The sequence below is a fragment of the Mixophyes fleayi genome, chromosome 4 (assembly GCF_038048845.1).
Source record: "Mixophyes fleayi isolate aMixFle1 chromosome 4, aMixFle1.hap1, whole genome shotgun sequence".
In the NCBI taxonomy this organism is placed as follows: Eukaryota; Metazoa; Chordata; class Amphibia; order Anura; family Limnodynastidae; genus Mixophyes; species Mixophyes fleayi.
The window spans coordinates 161,474,028-161,497,109 of NC_134405.1; the positions used below are offsets into that span (position 1 = coordinate 161,474,028).

Here is a 23,082-nt window from a genome sequence, read left to right on the forward strand (position 1 = left end):
CTGCTACATGATTTCTGAAATTTGCATCATCAAGAAGGTGTACCTATTAAAGTTGGCACTGAGTGTAAATGTAGCAAAGCATTTACGCAAATTGATAGTTTCAAACAAAAAACTGTCTAATACAATGATAGCTTTAGCTGTGCTCATCTAAGTGTCTGCTTACCTGATTGTGAGTGGTGGATATTCAGTTAGACATTAATAACAATCTTACACTGTGGGTGGTTATTATACCAACTTGGCCATGTGCCCAAAATGGATATAGATCAGGTTACTTAGGCCAAATCTGCCAGTGTATGGGCGTATTAAGACTGTGCTGGGTACACACTACAGATTTTTCATCGATTATCGTGCTAATCACATGATAAACAACTATTAGTTCCCTGATCATGCTTTATGGTACCAAAGCACATTGTATCATTTCATTAGATTTTATAAACTGATTAAAAATCACTATGAACAATGGTAAAATGTCTGGCAAATTCTATATGCATATTTAAGCACTGACAACCAGCAGTGTAGGTAGATCTCCAAAGAGTTTACAGAGTCACAATCTTTTCAGCAGTTTGTTGACAGATGAAGAGCACAGATCTGAAGGTAAATCATGTAAGTGTATACGCATCAATCAGCATGTTGATCCAGACTTTCAGTCGCTGGTAAAATCAATAAAGATATTGCATCCAGAGACATTTTCGGTGTGTACCTAGCTTAACATACCTGGTAACAAATAAAATACATGATCATTTGGCACACACACTGATCCCAGGATGAAAACCTTAAACAAAGGGAAAATGGTCTAGCAGGCCAGTTACACCATTTAAGACTGTGGTGACCAATTGCTATGCTATCAGTTATATATCAGGTATTCACCATATGCTATCATACAACTAGACGGCTTTTACCAAATTGGTCTCCACACCATTTGGGTATGGATGTTTTTCAAAGTGATAGTTGTGCAGCACAGAAATTATGTTGGACTTTACAGATCTACGGATTGTATGAGGGATGTAAAAAGAAAAGCATCAATATTGTTTTAGGAGAGTTACTTTTGGATGTATTGTTGGAACTTATTAATGTAGAACACACAAATACCAGTTTCAGATCTGCAATTCACTGCTTGTAAGAAAACAGGAGCATGTTTCTATGTGATCTTCTATGACCAAAGGAATCAGTCTTCAATGCCATAATAATTAGGTAAACCCAAAATCACTCTGCATCTGCATGTTAACGGTTACACCAAATATAGTTGGATGGAGCTTTCAAAACAAAAAACACCAATACAAAACCACTAGCGTTTAAAACAGTATATTATCCATAATAGCAAATTAGGGCAGAGTAATCAAAATTACAACTCAAATTTGTGCATTACAAGATAGTAGCACTCTATAAATACAGGATCGTTTAATTTATAAATGGTGAATATTTGTACCAGTTGAGGACTTTCATTATAGCAGCTATTAAAACAAGAAAGTATGTACTCACTGGTAATTTACTATCAACCCCTGGTGTATCACCCTACATTGCTTTCGCCGGAAGGCTTGACTTATTAATACTTATTTATACTGTTTACATCAACTTGTGATGAGTATTATAAAATGAATACCATATTGAGCTATTTTGAAAAGTGCTTCATCTGTATTAAGTTTGTTTAATGCAAGGTAGGACAATGCCTGGGCGTATGTGTCCTAAGATTTTGTGACAGATCAGTAAATCTTACCAAGACGTTTCTGCAATTTTGCATACATGCAGTTTTTCCTCACTGCATATAACGAAGATTACCATTGATTTAAATCCTTTAGAATAAAATAAAAATAATTTTAGACTTGGCTTTTCAAAACTGCAGGCCATACAAATCTCCATGCATTGTATGTAAATGCAGACTTGTCCATTCTCACAGAGCAGGAGAGCTAAATAGGGCATCTCATCCTGAACTACTTTACCCTGAGACCAGTTATGTACCACAGCATAATAGGATTTGGTTACAGTGAACAAAGATTTTTATTTCGTTATATCAGGCAATACACGACTACCTGTGCAAGGGACATCAAACACTGGGGACTACAATGGGATTAAGAAAAATAAACAAAATTGATGTCACCATATTCCTTTGTCTATTGGCTATGGTGTTTATAAAAGTTGTGGAATTTACAAATTCTCTTTAATAATAGCTGCAACACTATTTTTGTAGTGGATGTAAAATGAAATATACCCCAAAAAAATAATGCCTGGAGCGTTCCAAGGTAACAATCTGATCAAGAATGGCACCATGAAACAATGTAAATACATAAGCCTCCAATATGTAACTTTAGAAATGGGATTGGGATATAGGTTTTAAACAATGCAACTTCAACCCCAAAAATATATTCTGAGGCAGCAATGCTTTGTGGGCTTAGTCTAGCGAATGAGAGTGAAGGGTGTGAAAAGACTTAACTGGAGACATGTCCAGCTCTTGATCGCAGAAAAATTTAATTTTCTTACACTGCATCAGGAAATCTATAAACATCCATAACAGGTAAATGACAGGCATTGCTTTTAGGAGAGACATTTAAAAAAATAAAATATTTGTAATTTTGGTAAGCACTTTCATACTATTATTCACCAAGTACATGGATCTGCTAATAGACATAAAAGCTACATGTTCCAGAATGCTGTACTGATAAGTGTGTAGTTGGGTTGCAACAATCACATACATAGGATCATTGTGTACTCTAATTGCTTTTAAATTCTTAATAAAAACTCATAGTAAACCTTATTATAGAGTAGTATGTTTGCTTTCAAACATGATTGGGCAAAATGTCCCAGTTATATATGAATTTCTAAATTATACATCTACTGCAGTACCATCGCTGAATCCTTATGACACTTAGCAAAGAGTGTAATCAGACTATGCGCATTGCTTGAAAAATGTAAAAAGCAGTAAAAAAAACATGCAAATGACCAAATACAAAATCCAAACCACCTGGAAGCTAAACAGCAAATATGTAACAGAACATGTTTAAAATCTGAAAAATTGCAAGGTTTATTAGGATTCATTAACAACACAGTTTTACAGGAAATAGTCAATGTACCCATCAATAAAGTCAACCAACTTGTGTGCTCTATTATATTACATAGTGAAGATGACAATATTGTTTGCATTTTAATCAGTATATAGTTAAAAGTATATATCAGGCTGTCTAACGAGTACTTTATTTAAATAAAAATCAAAATCATCCAAGGCACAAAGAATTCCATTGTAACCTCAGTAATAATTAATCACCATGAATTCATTCCATATAGTGAAGTACAAAAACTTTAATGAAGAAGGTAACAAGTACAATTAATTTATACATGTTCTGGACAACACAAAAGTTACTTGTGAATGTCAAGGTAAATATCATGGAGCAACACAACTTTCATGGATTAGTTTAAAAGTGAACCACAGTGAGGTAAGGTTAAGAAAAACCTTACGAAAAAGTGTTTCTATGAAAGTTTTCTACTGAGCATCCGCAGGAAAAAAAAATTAGAATGTTTGAAAGGTGCAGTGTTTTCTTTACTGTTTCACAAAAATCTCACAAGTATCGGGAAAATTTTTATTTCCGTGGGGGGCTATTACATTATACCACCCAAAAAGTTAGCAAGGATGAAGGAATGATAAGATTGTAAGACAAAAAAGTGACAGTGAGGCAATTACAAAGACAGCATCACAAAGTCACACATTAAAACGGAATATCATGGAACGTTATCTGGCTACACATTTCAATGGAAAGACCGAGGTGTACTCAAATGCTGCACATGTGGAATTTAATTAATGCCAGACTGACTCATCTATACAAAGTACTGCCATGGTCAGCATGCCAGGTGCAGGATTGTTCAAACAAGAATAAGGTAATCAATATCAAAATGTCCATTTGCATTTTAATAGCCCACAAAAATGGTCTGGAGAACTGGAAAAAATCTATTTACAAATAAAAGATTACTTGATTTTTAAAATGTATAAAAAAATGCAATTTTGGCACCACCTGTAAGGCAATGCGCAATAGAACTATTACACAATAAAAATGCACAGTGAAGGCTCAGGCCCACAGGATGATTCTGTGTTACATGCACAGGTCTGTGCAACTGTAAAGTGGCCAGATTTTATTGGGCTTTGAGAGAGAGAGAGAGAGAGAGAGAGAGAGAGAGAGAGAGAGAGCGCGAGATCGAGAGAGAGAGAGTAAATATGTGTGTGTGTGCATTAAATATATATATATATATATATATATATATATATATATATATATATATATATATATATATATATATATATATTACATATACACATATAAACATCACAGAACACAGAATAAGGCATGCTTGCTTACAGGGGGAAAAATATAATATACATTACTTATTTAAATAACCTAAACGTGTGAGAAAAATTTCCTCTAATGGCATGTCATAAGAGGATTCTTTTTGAGAACAATTCAAATTATTAAAATATTCTGTTCAATGTCTGTACAAATAACATTCCTACAATTACAGTATACATACAATCAAGATACCTTCTCCATTGTGTGGGCTAGAAGCAGTTACTTTTGAAAATTTACAAGACATGAACATAAATAAAGCTAATAAAACTGGCAAGTACAGTACTGGTCCGGCGTTCATTAAGAGTCTCAAATCACTCCAAATGCCATCAATCTATAACAGGCTGAAGTCAAATGCAATCTGTAAGAAAGAATATAATAATTATATTAAGAATATAATAATTATAAAAATACAGATAATATAACACAATAGAATCAGTAAAAATCAATACAAGAAGAGACAATAGTGAAAGCAACTACATAAAAAGACACAACTAAAAAAGTCTCTTCCCTATCATCATGCCCATACCGCTACAACTACAGGGGAAACTCACTTAATTATAAAACAGTATAAATTGTAAATCCACGAACATTAACTACTTTATCACATGCCCCTGTAACCTACAATATATAGGACACACAGCAAGACCTCTAAACATAAGAATGCTAGAATGCATGAACTAAAAATAAAGCAACTAAATAAAGTCTAGCTGAGCAATTCCAAAACAACAAAACACTTCCAAACAACACACAAAATCGACAACTTGCAGTACATAGGTACAGACACACTTGCAACCCCTGAATGCAAAGGTGACATACAGAAGGCACTGTCAAGACTAGAGCACAAATGGATATGTAAACTAAACACACTAACTCCAAAAAGTATAAAACACAGTGCTAGATGTCTGGAGATTCCAATAACCAAAAATGTCTTCCAATAACCAGATAACCTGCACCAATATTAAACAAAACTAGCAACAAATCAACCCTTTTCATAGTACCACAACAAACCGCCTCTTACACCCAAAAAAAGTTAAAAAACAAAAAAACACCAAATGACAAAAATGAAACAAAAAATAAAGAATTTTATTATATATTATATTCACATATTACACTTATCTGTTCAGCAATGACCTCCATTCCACATTGTCCTCTTTTTAATATACGATACTAACTCCAAAATAAACAAAATCTGCCCCATAACTATATTTTCTATTTATATGTTATCTCCAATGTTTAATTTTCTACTAATACGGTTTTAACATCCATTATTTACTCCTATACACACTTATTGAATGCTGCACTCCCAAAATCCAATCTCCACCTGCAAAACTAAATTTACACATCCCCAAGCTCTTCCGACTCCAACTTCATCCCTCACTCCTGCTATCCTGTCCAGACATCCTCTTCACTCCTACCCTCCCAAACCCAACCCCCCTTTTGCCCTATACCTAGCAACATACAAAACGCCATTCTTTTCACCTCACCTTTATAATATCCTAGCATATTTTCACTTGATTGTTTGTACCAAATTTAAAACCGTAAGTGTGCTCATTCTAATACTCTAATGCTACAACTTCTTGCAACCCCTAGCTCTCCACACCAGGAACGGCCCACCTCCAACTGCACCTTCATATTCATCTACCGACTACAACCTTTGAACAACTACACCACGGCATCCTAACAAAAGAGACCATAAACATACATAAACTTACAACAAGCAGCGCTTCCTGGCTACAGGCATAGAAGTATAAACTTCACATAGATCTACTGAGTGGAGGAACCAGTTTCTGCAGCACACATACATTACCGATGACACTAGCCAAGTACAACAGTAAACTCATCCGTATCATCATGGCCATGTCTGACTAATATAGTACAAGGGAAACAAATGCACTAGAACTAGAATCTACTAAGATGACCCTATACTTAATTCAAGCTAAGACAGCCAGTTTCTCGGTATAAGTTGCATATATTTTTTGCCAGCAAGTTCAAGTACAACAGCTAACAATTTACTGGTTTACATCATACACAGTGTCACTTGAAGCACACTATTATATAATCAACTGGTGATAAGCTAAAAGAAATGTTATAAGGTTATTGTTTTTCACAAATTTTTTGTTTAATATTAGCTTTATACTCCTATTTCTTAATAAAAGTGTTGAAATTTAGGTGGGGCCTTTAAAAGAATGCTGAAGTATATGGAATTAAGATTCAGAAAAACTTGATCAGTAAGTTGCAGTAGTAAGCTCAAGTTTCACAACAGCAGCTCGGATGTCAGTGACACCTGAGCCAACAATTGTAGCATGAATACTGTATTCCTCGTAAACCTTTGAAATACACTAGTGGGAGAAAATGCGTATTTAATATTGACAAGCAAATTATTTATTAACTGTATAAAACCTAAAATAATACAGTAGTATATAACCTATAGTTATTTTGTCGAAGTTTAAAATGCAGCGTGATAACACATCTTACCATATAATGACATGTTTTAGAAAAGGCCACAGTCTTTGAGATTGTTTTTTATGATGACATCAGTCACTGCATCAAATACAAACTGCACGTTCTTGGTGTCTGTTGCGCACGTGAAGTGGGTATAGATTTCTTTTGTGTCCTTTCTTTTGTTGAGATCTTCAAATTGACACTGAATATATGCAGCAGCTTCTTCGTAAGTGTTTGAACCTACGGAAAGAATCAGCAGTGTTTTGTAAATATGTATTCACTATGAAATAGTAAATGTTAGTTTTGGTAAACGATCTGAGGAAGTACTCTAAACTAAAAATAATGCTTGATAAATGTTTCAGAAAAATGAAATACTTAATCAGCTTTGATCATTACTCTCCTCTTTCCTTCTGGCATTCCTCAGCATACAAATGAAACAGAGGACATGGGATACAGCATATTAAAAAGGATGGCTAACATGCTATAAAAAGTAATTATAAGAGAGAATTTTATAGAACACGGTCTTGTAGATAACACATCACTGTTTCATGTGTAAAAATTACAGTGTAAATTTTAAAGTAGTGAAGAAATGTCCACTATAAAAAAAAATTATGATGTTTTAGGTTTACATTTAAAACCTCAAACATCCTGTACATTTGGTACATTCACCCAGAAGGAGATCCAAAAAACATTCACTGGTGTTAAAATGTTCCACTTTCAAAATACATTTTTACCAAATAACTTGCCTTACCAAAAATAGCACTTTGCTGGAAGTCCCTCCCCTTGGAACCACCCACCATTCTCTGCATTTCACTAACACAGCCAAGACCTCTGCAGATCAATGCTGCATGCTTCTCTCCATAGTGGGGGATACAGAGCCAAAAGGTGATCATGTTAGATCCTGCTAAATACAACAAATCCTAAGGGTTCCCAAAGTACTATTATTGGTGAAGGAAACTATTTACTACAGAATATTCTTAAACAGAAAAACTATTTTAAGATCGGAGGACACGATTGTGAACCACCAGTCCAGTGGACATCTAGTAGACAAGAGTTTAGAGAAAGTCAAGACTGAAGGCTTGGTGATTGAAAATGCTGGTAATCTCCATAAAAGGACAATCACAGTTGGAGACTCCTGCTGTCATCTATGGCATTTTCCTTGAATACTTGTGGATGTCATAGATTGCTTTTGCATACAATGGGCACAAGTAATTGCCTAGGACAGGAGTCATTAATATGCACAGTATATAAATTAGTCTATTTCATAGAACTAATGAAAACCTACCTGCATATTCTGGATAACAAATTGTTAGAGGACTTCTTTTTATTTTCTCCTCAAACAGATCTTTTTTATTGAGAAAAAGGATAATAGAGGTATCTGTAAACCACTTGTTATTGCAGATGCTGTCAAATAATTTCATGCTTTCGTGCATTCGATTCTAAATAGGAAAAAAAGTAAAATACAACTTGGTATTGTACTGTTTGTTCAGTGATATAAGCTACAATTCTATCTATCTATAATGTTATAGAATCTTATTGATGCTAGCAATGGTTTGTACATGCTTTCCAATATCTACCAATGAGATAAATAGGACATATGAACATTTCCATTACAAAAGTACCGTATATACTCGAGTATAAGTCGACCCGAATATATGCCGAGGCACCTAATTTTACCCCAAAAAAATGGGAAAACTTATTGACTCGATTATAAGCCTAGGGTGGGAAATGCAGCAGGTATTTCCATGTGCTGAACAGTGCTTGTACTATAATATAGTATAAATAATAGGCTGTCTGCAGTAAGTGAGCTGAAACCTTGAATCCCTGAGAGGGGAGATATATACAGTGGTGTGTGGATCCTGATGGTGGATTGCATGAAATCCTGTATTAATACGACCAGGAATAAAAGTGCCAAAGTTAATGGTGATCGTTGTGTGATATGAGTTGGAAGCTGGTGGAACGCAGCGTCTTGCCCCTGTGTACCTATTTGTGCAGGCTGTACAATTACCTGAGTGGGGAAGAGATAACGCCTGTTATGTGGACTCTGTTGGTAGCGGTGGTGTAACCGGATAAGCACTGGGAGATTGCGCACTGTAGTCTGAGTGACTCCTGTGTTTCTAGCGGTGCTTGTATAATTACCTGAGGTAAGTGGAATCTGTGTCTCTAATGATCTCGCTATCGGTGGTGGTGGACATGCGGTAGGGTCAGCCAGTGATGTAGCGATGCTGTAGCCCACTAGACGCACGGAAACCCACCACAGCAATCACAGTTGTACGGCGGCTTTCTCAGACCAAAAATCATTTTTTAAAGGGGCGGGACAACCCTCACTCGAGTATAAGCCGAGGGGGGCTTTTTCAGCACAAAAAAATGTGCTGAAAAACTCGGCTTATACTCGAGTATATACGGTATGTTTGATATTTAGCTTTAGAACAAAATGTTTTGATCACATTTCGTACAGAGCATATAACAGATAAACAAATACGGAACTTTAAAAATAACTGAACCCCAAAGGGACACTAAAGCTTCATAAATTAACAGCTTGGATGTAAATCCACTATTTACTTTTATATGCTGTTAGGTTCATTACTCTACACATTATACACTACCCATCTTGTTTGCTTAATAGTTCACACATATACATTAACTGTTATTCTTCTCAAAAACATCCAAGAGGAAAACTCACTGTTTTTAGTCTTGCCAAGACTAATCATTATATAGGGAGCTCCCTACAAATGGCCAGTAAATCATTTACAGTGACTCAATGCTAAAATAAATCATCATCATTTATTTATATAGCGCCAACATATTCCGTAGCTCTTTACAATTGGGGACAAACATAGTAAACTAATAAACAAACTGGGTAAAACAGACAAAGAGGTGAGAAGGCCCTGCTCGCAAGCTTACAATCTATTGGACAATGGGAGTTTGACACATGAGGTTAAGTCTACATTTGCAGTCGGCCCAGCCAGACTGCAAAGGTAAAAGTGACTCATAAGCTAAATGATCCTGTCACACAACAATGTTGGTCAAGGGGTAGTTGTATAACAGGTGGTAATATGGTAGTGTAGTGAGGTTAAGAGGGTGGTTGAGGAATATTATAAGCTTGTCTGAAGAGGTGGGTTTTCAGAGAACGCTTGAAAGCTTGTAGACTAGATGAAAGTCTTATTGTGCGAGGGAGAGAATTCCATAGAGTGGGTGCAGACCGGAAAAAGTCCTGTAACCGGGAATGGGAGGATGTAATGAGTGTGGATGAGAGACGCAGATCTTGTGCAGAACGGAGTTGCCGACTTGGGAGATATTTTGTGACAAGAGAGGAGATGTATGTTGGTGCAGCTTTGTTGGCCTTGTAGGTTAGCAAGAGTATTTTATATTGGATTCGGTAGAAAACAGGCTACCAGTGTAGAGACATACAGAGTGATTCAACAGAGGAATAACGATTTGCAAGGAAAATCAATCTTGCCGCAGTGTGCAAAATAGATTGTAGGGGGTTTGAGTCTGTTTTTTGGAAGGCCAGTAAGGAGGGAATTGCAATAGTCAATGCGGGAGATAAGTGCATGAATTAAGGTTTTTGCAGTGTCTTGTGTGAGATGTGTGCGAATTCTGGAAAGGTTTTTGAGATGTATGTAACATGATTTAGATATAGAGTCAATGTGGGGAACAAAGGATAGGTGTGAGTCAAGGATTACACCTAGGCAGCGAGCTTGTGGGTGGGATTTATGGTCATGTTATCAACAGAGATAGAAATGTCAGGTATGCTCTTGTTGGTGGGTGGGAATATTATTAACTCTGTTTTAGAAAGATTAAGTTTGAGTTGGTGAGAGGACATCCAAGATGAAATGGCAGAAAGACAGTCCGTTACACGGGACAACACAGATGTCGAGAGATCAGGAGAGGATAGATAAATTTGGGTATCATCCGCATAGAGATGATACTGAAATCCAAAGGAGCTTATTAGATTTCCAAGAGAAGTGGTATAGATAGAGAACAGCAGAGGACCTAGCACTGAGCCTTGCGGTACTCCAATTGATAAAGGAAGAGGAGCAGAGGTGGCCCCAGAGAAATTAACAGTGAAACAGCGATTAGAAAGGTATGAGAACCAGGATAGAACAGTGTCTTGAAGCCCTAGGGATTGCAGCGTTTGTATGAGAAGAGAGTGGTCAACGGTGTCAAATGCAGCCGAGAGGTCTAGGAAAATTAGGAGAGAGTAATGGCGTTCAGTTTTAGCAGTGATCAGATCATTGACAACCATAGTCAACGCAGTCTCTGTGGAGTGTTGAGAACGAAAGCCAGACTGAAGAGGATCCAACAGGTTGTTTGCGGCAAGGAAGCATGTGAGGCGAGTGTAGGCAAGTCTCTCTAGAAGCTTAGGGGTACGGCAGGTGAGAGATGGGATGGTAATTTGATAGAGAGTTTGGGTCGGAATCTTGTTTTTTTAGAATAGGAGTAATCACTGCATGCTTGTATAGTGACGGAAAGATGCCAGTAGAGAGTGAGAGATTACAGATTTTAGTTAGAGGTGAGATGAGCACAGGAGACAGGGATCTACCAATTTGCAAGGTGATAGGATCAAGAGGACAGGAGGTAGAGTAGGAGGATAAGAAGAGAGCATAAATGTCCTCTTCATTTGTGCGGTCAAATGAAGAGAGTATGTCAGAGGTTGGTGGGAAGGAATTGAACCAATTGCTTGTCAAGGAAGAGGATATCAATTCTAGTCTGATCTTATCAATCTTGTCCTTGAAATAGGAAGCAAGATCCTGGGCACTGATTGTGGATGGAGGGTTTTGGGGTGGGAGGATTGAGAAGAGCTTTAAATGTTTTAAAAATGTCTTGGGGTTGGAAGCCTGAGCATAGATAAGAGATTGGAAGTATGTTTGTTTTGCAGTGCCCAGAGCATTTCGATAGGAGCGGTAGATAGAAGTATATATGAAGAAGTCATTAGAGGTGCGAGTTTTACGCCAGCGACGTTCTGCTTTACGGGAAAGTTTTTAAAGATTTCACGTTGCTGTAGTGTGCAACAGCTGACATCGAAGCAACGTGCAGTATGTAGTGTCGCTGGAGCCACTTGCTAAGGTTTGGTGAAAATGAGGTACTGCCATCTCAGGGGAGGAGAATGTAGAGATAGGGGAGAGAAGGTGTTGGAGAGAGGTGGAAAATTGTTGAATATTAATAGAATTAAGATTTCTGCGGGTATGAGGAGGCTTGGTAGAGTTAGACAGTAGAGAGGTTAGAGCACTGGGGGTGAGCGTATAGCTGATAAAGTGATGATCCGAGAGGGGGAAGGGTGTGTTAAGAAAGTTAAGCTGGGTGCACACTACAGAAATTTCGACCAACTTTTTATGCCGAGCAATTTTACATGCGATCGATGTTCCGATCGCTCGGTCCATGGACTGCATACACACTAGCCTTGTTTAGGACGAGAAAGGGAAGAGCGGACGTCCCATTAGCGACTTTTTACAGCCATGTTGTCGTGAGCAACGACTGTAATTTCGAACTCACTGTTGCGGATCGGTCGGAAGTTTATACACACTACACAGGGAAAACGAGATTAGAATGAAAATATTAAACTGTACGACCAACCAAATGAGGCGACAATCGTCCATTTGGGCAGACTTTCGACCATCATGTCACTGTACACACTGACCCGAATTTTGAACAAGCGGTCGTATGTCGGCTGTTTGAGCCGATTATTGGATGAAAACAGTGTAGTGTGTACCCAGCTTTAGAAAGTGAGCATAGTCTAGAGAAAACAAGATCAAGGCAATGGCCATCCTGATGAGTAGATGATTCAATCCACTGTAGTAGATGATTCAATATCTGTATACAATGCCATAGCAAATACAACCTAAAATATGTCTGACAGCATAGTAAACAAAGTTTACCTTGCCACTGTACCTTACTGGTTAGATTGAGCTTACCAGTACAAAAAACAAAATTAAAAAAAAAAAAAAAGTAAAATAATAAAATAGAGAGATATTTTTTATTTATTTAACTTGACATTTAGGGTACTTAAATAATATATATGACCTGCAGATTATCTATAAATACACAAAAATGAAAAAGTTAAAAATGGCACAGAACATTTACATTCTTATAGTATGTAAAGATTGTGGGGCTGATACAGAGCAGGACATACGCCACTTTGATTAGCATATCTTGCATGAAACCGCTCAATACATGAACACAAAGAGCACGCAAATGCGCTTATGCAGACTTTGGTTGTTGCACCTTGAGACGGAAATGCAAACAGAGTACAGTAAATGTCTGTTTACACAAACGTGACTCAATCAGACTTGCAGAAACATGCCTATTAAGAGGCATATCTTTTGCAACTGCACTGGGCAGAAATACACAATTTATCAGTATTTTACATTAATATTGAAACTATCCTGGTGTAGCTAAAAGAATACAACTTATGACGTCCCCATTTACAACATACTAAATAAGAATTATTTTTGAAAATGCATGTCGTATTGAAGGGAAAAATGATTAAAATCAACAAATCTATATGAATTCTTTGCTATGTGGAACAACCTAATATACACAAAAATCAAAAGTTAATTGCAGCATTTTCCTTTATCAGTTGTAAAAGCTTCAGAAAACCTGCAGACAAGGACAACTTGGTCATGTTTGATGTATACACACATTAAGCTCTATTATAGAAAGTGATAATCTTAAGATCTTGACCAATTCGGAATTGATCGTGTTATTGTGAAAGTAATGGGAGAAATAATAGAATATTTCCCTTTAAAAGAAAATTCTTGACATTACACAAGATATGTGATTTTAAATGTTTTGAATTTAAGATTAGAAGTCTAAAACAGTGACATCAGTGTTTAAATTACAAACAAAAGAACAAAAACAAAAAACAAGAAAAACAGGCAGAGCCATACCAAGCAGCAGCTCATAGTTATTAAAAACTTAACAGAAGCTAAAATATCTATTACACTCCTGACACTCCACTATGAGGGAAGGAATCAATGTCAAAACAGGGGTCAACTAACAATAAATGGGAAAAGGTCACAAGTAATCTCTCGGTGACTAGAATACCACCAGTTTTGGACTTTAGCAATTAACAGGCTTCGCAGACTAAGAGAATGCCAGATCACATTATCTCTTCTAATAAGAGTAACTCCTAAAACATACTAGCAGATTAATTGGCTGCTATTAAATTTACCTCAGTCTCTCTGTCTGTGTGTGTGTTAGGTAATTTAGACTGTAAGCTCCAATGGGGCAGGGACTGATGTGAGTTCTCTGTACAGCGCTGCGGAATTAGTGGCGCTATATAAATAGCTGATGACGAATTAGCTTCCTCATAGTCAGTGCAATGTAAAACTTCCTTGAAAGTAACAGCTAATAAGAAACATTGTATTGTCTATTATTTTGAGGTAGATCATTGGTATTAAATTTAAAGAACATATACATTTGCTTATAAAAAAAAAATCTTCCAGCCAACTTGAGTTGCAGTAAATGTAATTTCTGCCAATAAAACATCTGAAATATGCAGCATCACTTTGTAATCCGAGGACACTAGAGTCCTACTACTCTAATATTATTAGAATGATAATAGGACTAGCAATATCACTGAAATTAATAATTTGGTCAATTTTGATAGATATCCATTTTCAAACAGTATTTGTACACAGAACTGAGGTTTGCAAAAGTTTGGCAAACAAAAAAAACCACTTGAAACATTTATATCACTTTAGCTAGGGCATTTCAAATTATATATTCAATTTGCTAGTGGTAAAGTACATCAGAGTATGTTACTATTTAACAAATTACAAATACAGATGGCTATGTACGAATGACAAAACACACAGATTAGAGTATAATTGTCACATTAATGAAAACATCTGAAGATGAAACATCACTATAAATATAAGCAGTAAATTATGGCAAATAAATCTGTGTCTTTACAGATAGCAACCTTCCTTTTTTAACCTTCATACATACCATCTCTTCATCTTCAGCTAGAACTAAATCGTAATCACTCAGTGCCACACAGAAAATGATTGCAGTAACTCCTTCGAAGCAATGAATCCACTTTTTCCTTTCAGATCTTTGACCGCCAACATCAAACATTCTGATGAGAAGTGCAAGAATATAATCAGCAAAATAATTTCCAAACAAACCTTATTAATCTTTGAGCTTTCAAGTTCAAACCCTGCATTATTACCATCAAATTTAGTACCAATACATAACTACTTTCCACTATCTATGTGGTCACTAAAAGGAGAATACCACTCAAAACTGAAAAATCAGTTGTGTGTAATATCCCAACGTAAACAATTTTTAAAAGATTGTTCTCCTTGGTTCGGTTCAGGAGGAGCAAGGAGAGGGCAGTAGACATCACATGACTCCCCCCCCCCCCCTCCCATTGTCCCTCAAAGACAGGTAGAATGTGGTCCGCAGACAGCACTATGTCAGCAGAGTAGTGGCAGGTGAAAGACTTCAGGGAACCCCAAGTAAGTTATCTTTGTAACCAGGTTTCACTCAGTAAACTCAAAATGGAAAAGGTGCACTTAAATTTCTAAAATTAGGGATCATACTAGTAGGAATATAATTTTAAAGTGGACATAATAGGATTTAAAAAAAAAAAAAAGCCTAGCTGTAAATTAAACTTTTTGTAAAATCAGCTACAGTCAATTCAGAATTTTAAGGCATGAAAACTGCCAATCAAATTTCATTGGAATTATTTTGGTTTTGAATGACACTGGTTTGCATGATTGTATCTGGTTACATCATGCCCACTTCAAAATGAAATACTGTACTTTAATCACAATATTGTGTAGTAACTATGACTAAGGTAGCAGCACTGCTAAAAAATAAATCTAAAAGCAGATAATTACAGTCTTTAGATTGCTACTTTTAAAAAATATAAAGTTAAAAAAATAGCATACTTTCCAAATGAAAAATGTTCGGCTAAGGAAGAAAGAAATCAAGAATAACTACAGTGAAGAAATATTTATCCAGTGTATTATACAGAAAATCAAAATAAAGAAAACACAATTAACAAATCGTAAAAGGTTACATAAACCATAGGCAAATCATGGGGGTGTAATGTTTAGCTCAAAAGTTCAGAAGCCTTTTTCTACATCAGATATTTGAAATGTTTATTTATAACGATGGCAAAACTGCAATCTGATTTTAACTAAAATGGAAAAGATAAAAAAAAAAAAAAAGTCAACGTTTCGGTCCACCTAAGAGACCCTTTGGCAATGCATACACAAACATCATCAGTGGAAACAAACACGTATTGGGAAGCACTCCAGAAGATGTGGGTGCAGATTTGCATCTATATATACATACACTCCATGGCAAGAAAAAAAAAAAAATATATAAGAAGTGCTTAGGCACCTGAACATCACATACATATGTGCTTTACTTGTTGAACATCTCATTCCAAAACTATGGGCATTAATATGAATTATGGAGCCCGGGCACCGATACTTTGAGATAACCCTGGCTTAAAGTCGGCGTTCCAATTTATCCCAAAGATGTTTGATTGTGTTGAGGTCAGGTCTCTGTGCAGGCCACTCAATTTCTTCCACACCAAACTCAGGAAACCATATTTTGATGGACCTTTATTTCTACTTGGAGGCATTGTCATGCTGAAAAAGAAAATGGCCTTCCCCAAACTGTTGGCACAAAGTTGGAGGCACACAATTTTGCTGCAGCATTAAGATTTCCCATCACTGGAACCAAGAGGCCCACCTCAAACCATGGAAAACAGCCCTATAGCATTATTCTCCCTCCACCAAAAGTTTACAGTTGGCAGTACACATTTGGGCAGGAAGCATTTTCCTGGCATCAGCCAAGTCAGATTTGTCTGTCTGACTGGCAGATGGTGAAGCTTCAACCTATGGTGGTGTGCTTTACTCCAATCCAGTCAACATTTGGCATTGCGCATGGTGATCTGAAGCTTGTGTGTAGTTGCTCAGCAATGGAAATACAATCCATGAAGCTCCCGAACAGTTCTTGTTACTTTCAGAGTAAGTTTAAAACTCGGTAATGAGGACAAAAAAAATAAAATATATATACATAGTTCTGAACTTGTATTCTGAAAGTCTAGCCTACTGTTTTTGCGTCTAAGCTATTGTTGCTACGAGATGTTCACACTTCACAATAACAGCACTTACAGTTGATCAGGGCAGCACTGAAGGACAGAAACTTGATAAAATTGCCTTGTTGGAAAGGTGGCAGTCTATGACAGTGCCATGTTGAAAGTCACTGACCTCTTCAATATAGCCCATTATCATACTGAATCTCAAATATTAAAAAAAGATGCAACACACTTATTTTTCATAATGGAGATTTTCTTGTTAACTGTCTCTTTCTTTAAATGCCAAAGGTGGATTAAGGTTATTTGCAAATATACATTTCTCTTTACTTCACCAAAGTTTAGAGGGTGCCACCACAGAAGTGTTATCTACTACTGTGAGGCTGAGCTTTCCTTCTCCCCCCTCCTGCTGGCCCCACACCGCAAAACGCAATTGCTTATTTGCCTCCTTGCACTAAGCGCCGCCTTATGCTCTATAAGGATTGGTGACATACAGTTTGCTTGCACATCACTAGCAATGAGTAAACAATGCAGGGAGAGACAGCCAGCTATTGCAGTTTTTTCAGGGTAGGCATGATATTTTAGTAGCTGGACAGGTATCCAATTGATCACACACTATAGCTGCCCAGCTATTGCACCAGAGAAAATAGGAACGCTGATTACTTTTAATGTTTACTGAACACAGAGCAAATGCGGAGCTATGTAAATAGGTAATAATGTTTTGTTATCAAATTATTTCTTATTCTCACAAAAGGCTTATATATAGGGGACAGGTCCACTTGAAGACTTTGGAATACATTTTGTTTTGCTTTGAAGTAGTAAATAAATCCACAACGTATTGCTTTTTATAACAAGGATAGAAAAAAATTGGGTAACCATTAAACCAGACTAAGATCAAATTGTACATTTTACCTAGATGCCATAGACACTTAAAACAAATTTTACTATATGTAATAAAACCCATGATTAAAACACAACACACAGTCTTACTTGAAATGAAGGTCTTTGAATGTAAAATGTGTTTCCACTATGCCAGTAGTTTTCACTCTTGTCCTGAGAACATCCTGCTGAGTAGGAATATAACTGTTCTGCGCTATCCTGTCCAAATCGTTGAGGTAACTGAAAATAGTGTGAACAAAACATATCTGAAAATATATACACTGGCTTAACAAAACACCAAATTGCTACTTATGAAAGTGCTTTTATGCTGCTATTGTGATATATACAAATTGTCACTTTTGTGCTGTTACTGTAAAACTAAAAAAGGATTGTAATTCTGTTTCTGAAAACTTCCCAAAACATTATGGAGGCCTAAACAAGCTAAAGCAATAACTAAGAGGGAAAACTATAAATCACCAAAATACTATAGAGTACATCCCGATCCCAAGTGTCTTTGAAACTTGTTCTTCTGATTTTCATCTGACCTGATCACACTGGTACCTTCAACTAGTGTGAAAGCAAATAAACATCTTGCTTCAAGACCTGCTTGAAAACATCTTCAATATTGCTGTATTCCTGTGACCTGCAGATTAGACCTAAAATCTAATCCGTTTTCCGGATGTTCAGAGGTTGGACCCTGATCTCCAGTACCACCACTCTGCCTGCTACCCATGCAGCCCTGGTCAGTGTGATAGGCCAGGGGGTACCATCCACAGCATCCCTGATCTATAGTAACAGGTCAGGAGTACCAGTCCAGGTACGCCAGCAAAGAGATACGCTGGCAGCGTCAGTTACCCAGAAGAAAACTGGTTCTTTGTAAGCCCCTCCTACTGCAGTAAGAGGGCGCATTTGGGATAACGAAAGGGAACGGTGGCAAAGTAGGCCCAGCCAGTTTCCAGCAACAGCAGACAGGGTGACATAGGCAGTCCATCCTGTCTATCTCTATTAAAATAAAAGCTGGCCGCTGTAATGTAAGGGCCACAAAAACTCTATTGCAGTCTAAGTATTACCAAGGTTATATAGCTCAGTTGTGACCGCCATAAACCTACAGTAGCAGGGTGTAAAGAAAATAAGCCTAATTGCAGAACACCAGAAAATACATATTGATACAAATGCATTTAAGTAAATTTTATCACAAGAAATATGAACATGTTTTATATGGTTTATTATGCTTTGGACTACCCTCATATGGCCAAGACAGTCTTATTGTTTAACAACCTAATTCTGACATTTGTGACATCGGACTGACACAGAGATAGTTCAAACATTTAAAAACTTATCTAAATGTTGTTACAAATGTGTACTTTCACAAACCTTCGTAAGAATACTTTGCAGCTATTCTTGTTCTTGAGTTAAAATACATTTAATGTACAATGTACATATGTCTTATGATATATATTCTTTTATGGTGCATTGCTCAATATTAATCCAAATATTGATTTATCCACATAACTTCTATTTTTGTATCCATGTCCAATGTAGACAAGGCCTAATCATAAATGTTTCAATTTTGAAAATGTATTAAAATATTTATGAACACAAAGACATAACAAGGGCTTCACTGGTTTCCTTTCTAAGACGGTCTAACAGTCTTCAAATATTTCTCCTACTTATTTTTAGAACAAGCAAATAGTGCATCATGCATCAGTCATAGGAATAATTATGTTACAGAAATAAAACAGTGGGTGGACAGACGTTCTGAAGCTATTTAAATCAGCCTCCCTCTCCACAGCTTTGTCTCTTCCTACATCATTTTGGTGGACTCCTAGATGATTACATAGAACTGCTATGTGAAGTTCAGAGTTAAGTGGTTTTCTAATAAAAACACTGTTGATGCCAGATCATGAGTTCTATAAAATGTGTTGACAGGGATATGTTCGTCACTACCCAGTCTAAAATATATTGACCAAAGACAATTTCCTCACATTTCATTGAAGTTAAAACTTTATTAATTAAACTGCTGTCTTTTTTAAATTATGAAACACACTGACAATGTTTAGGTTTATAAAGCAGTACTATTATAGAAGTATTTTAAATATGAAATGAATGCATATAATGTGCATATAGCATAAACCCATTTTTCATTCAAATTGTTCTTAAAAGGATCACCCTCCTAAACAAGCTGCCTTACATTAAACGATTAGTAGTAGTGAAGCAGCAATATAATATTAGAAATCAAATACTGCAGAGAAGCCAAAGATCTACTAACAATGAGATTGTCAGACCTATTTCATTTAATTATTCTGCAGTGGTTATTTTCCTTCTTTTCATTCAACATATTTCCAGTCCACAATGTTTTCTCCCATCTACATAACCTAGCCATCAGTCAGACACGTACAGTTGAGTGAAGGTCCACACAGTACTTGTCTTGAAGAAGGAGGAGGGGATAGACATGCATGTTACCCTGGTCATCTAAATCCTCTGCAACTTATACTCCCTTCATGCTAATCAGTAGTTTTGTGACCTAATGTTCTGCACGAGAACAACTCAAACTGTATTCTTGAACTGGTTCCTTATGTCTTCTTCCACCACTGCGTAACAGCCAGACAGGAAGTCTTACACTGTGCATGGTTGACATCAGGTATACATGGTTTTGTTACTCTAGGGGGTTGGGTACATCCATAGTTACCCCAAAAAAAAGTAGATAGTAGGATCACATTAAACAAATAAATTTACTGGTCTCAATGTGTGTCCCACACAAATGTTGAAAGTGACCTTTTTAAAGGACTTATTATGTTGACTCTTCAGCAATTTAGTGTTTACTCTCATATTCATGTCAAGCGTTTTGTCACCTAGGTTTGTAAAACGTGATGAAAACCATGAAATTATAATAAGAAAGTTATACGAACATCTAAGCAGCACAGTCATCATACTTAGGTCCTTCATTAACTACATTTCTCAACATGCTGTGAAAGGTGTTTGTAATTCCCCATGTTTACTGACCAGAAGTGGACTAAACTGACTAGCATTTACTTTCTTCAGCTTTTTAAAAAATCATTATGTAAAATGTACTTTTCAGAGCAGAGTTGCCTAGTTTATCTTTAAGGTAACAGTAGGAAACATTTTACCATACAGTTTTATTTTAGGAGACACACACCCTATGCCCAGAATTGCCATCTTCCCATGGAATTCTTTCTGGATGTCACACACTTTCTTAGTAACATAAAATAAAATCTTTCAATAAACTGATGGTTCATTTCAGAGTATAATAAGGAGACCAAACATAGCTACAGAAAGACCGATACATGATGTTCAACCTCTGATAACTGTTTGAAAGTATTTGTCTACTAATCATAAAGCACAATAACATGGACTCTACAACACAAAGGCCAATATGAGGCAAAAGCTTTTCTCTTATATGAGAGCAAAATATTCATATAGAAACAAAACCTGAGCTAAACAAGAGCTAAAACAAAGTCCGTTTTCAAATATCTCTTCTTAGGATATACAAATTTAGTCTTTTAAACTGAAGCCTTTTAGAAATTATTAAAATAATTTTATATACAGTACATTACATAAACTAGAAAGATAGTTTTCAATGCCACATTACTAAGTATATTGTATTTATTTTCAAAACTCCCTATACTTTACTCTAAAAAAAAGAAATAAAAAAAATATCAACCAGTTAAAACATAGGCTGCTATCTGTCATAAATCCACCTAAGGCAACAAACTGTTTATATAAAAAGGAGATACTAACAATATTTTGGTTTTATCTGTAATTGAGATCTTGTAGTTAAATTTATCACATTTTAAAATGGTTGCTAACGTAGGATAACAACTTACTATGAGAAAGGACATAAAATTATATTTAAGCTTGCCATGGACAGTACTACTGCATATACATTTGTGATTGTTACAATAACCCTTACTTTTAGGGATAGTAACGCTTATGTATTTTATTTGTAAAAGGAAGGTATATACTCACTATGCTGCAGAGTCATTCAGTTGGTATTCTCTTGATCTGTTAAAACAGGCCTGTACCCCACCATCTTTCCATAAACGTTTGATGACTCCAGCCAGCTCAGCCGTCATAAATCCTTCCTCTGCAGCCCCAGCCAATACAAAAAGTTGTCGTGCATCATCCTGTAAAAAAAAATATAAATAAGTATAAAATAAACACTTTATGTTTACTAGATATTTTATTTAAACCTAAGCAAGTATTTCTAATACACCAACATTACACAGACAAAATTATATTTTTAACATGAATATCATTTATACTCAGCATAAGTTCAGGGGACTGTGCACATAAAAGGCTCTTTGTAACCATTAGTAAATATTGTGTTCAAGTGCAGATTTATGTCTTTATGTTTTGTCAGGCAAAGATTGATATAGACATCAGACCAGACACCTATAAAGCACTGAAATGAGCCATACTGTCTCCTGTGACCCAAAGCATGCTGGTCAGGAAATGCAGAGCCTGTGAATTAAAATAATGCAGACTATGCCATTACTCAACTAATCAAACTTATAACTGTAGAAGTAAAGTGCAAACAATTAACACATAATAGTTTCATATAATTCTTTATTACCGTAAATACATTTTGATACCATAAGTATAAATATATTGAAGGAAATGTATAAAACGGAAATGAAGGAACAAGCGTTTTTAATCCTGATACACCAACTCACAATTGGTATGCTAGTACCACAAATGATCTACAGATTGCTCGAATACAGCCACTAGATGAAACTTTTGTGCACAATGAATTGTCTGACACATAAGAGTTTGCTGGGTAGCAAATACAAATGACTTATGACTATCAGCTTTATAATGAAGACATGCTTTCAACATAACGAGACATACATATATATATATATATACATATATATATATATATATATATATATATATATATATATATATATATATATATATATATATATAGTTAGACCCTATAAGCAATACTTACTGCTCTTGTTGGATCACCAAAATCTATCTTCAATCTGCCCATTGCTCTAATAATGGCAATAATGGACTGTATAGTGTTACTGTATACCACAGCTTTGTATTGTTTACATTCTTCTTCTGAATAGCCAGCTTCATGGATAATTCTGTAGAATTAAAATTGTAAAATTTAGCCAGAAGACAAAGTGATTACTTTATGATGTTGAAAGACATTATTTTTATTATACTTTAAACCAGGGTTGTCCAACCCGCGGGCCGTATGCGGCCCGGCACGCCTGTAAATGTGGCCCAGAAGGAGTTTTGGTTGTGGCAAGGGGGTAGCGCTGTTAATGGGAAAAAAAAATCCTGCAAAAAAAAAAAAAAAACCGTACCTTGCGGTCACGTCAGCTGGTACTCCAGCTC

General features: G+C 36.1%; 1 protein-coding gene across 1 annotated transcript in view; it reads right to left on the reverse strand.

The window, feature by feature from the left end:
• Positions 1–2,991: 2,991 nt before the first annotated feature.
• GNAI1 (G protein subunit alpha i1) overlaps positions 2,992–23,082 on the reverse strand; it is a 52,371-nt gene continuing 32,280 nt past the window's right edge. The window contains exons 3-9 of the mRNA XM_075208710.1: positions 22,685–22,826; positions 21,697–21,854; positions 17,821–17,949; positions 14,724–14,853; positions 8,056–8,209; positions 6,804–7,010; positions 2,992–4,686 (exon numbers count right to left, since the gene is read on the reverse strand). Of these exons, the coding sequence (XP_075064811.1) occupies positions 6,820–7,010; positions 8,056–8,209; positions 14,724–14,853; positions 17,821–17,949; positions 21,697–21,854; positions 22,685–22,826 (904 nt within the window). The 3' untranslated portion in view covers positions 2,992–4,686; positions 6,804–6,819. The remainder of the gene's footprint in view (positions 4,687–6,803; positions 7,011–8,055; positions 8,210–14,723; positions 14,854–17,820; positions 17,950–21,696; positions 21,855–22,684; positions 22,827–23,082) is intronic.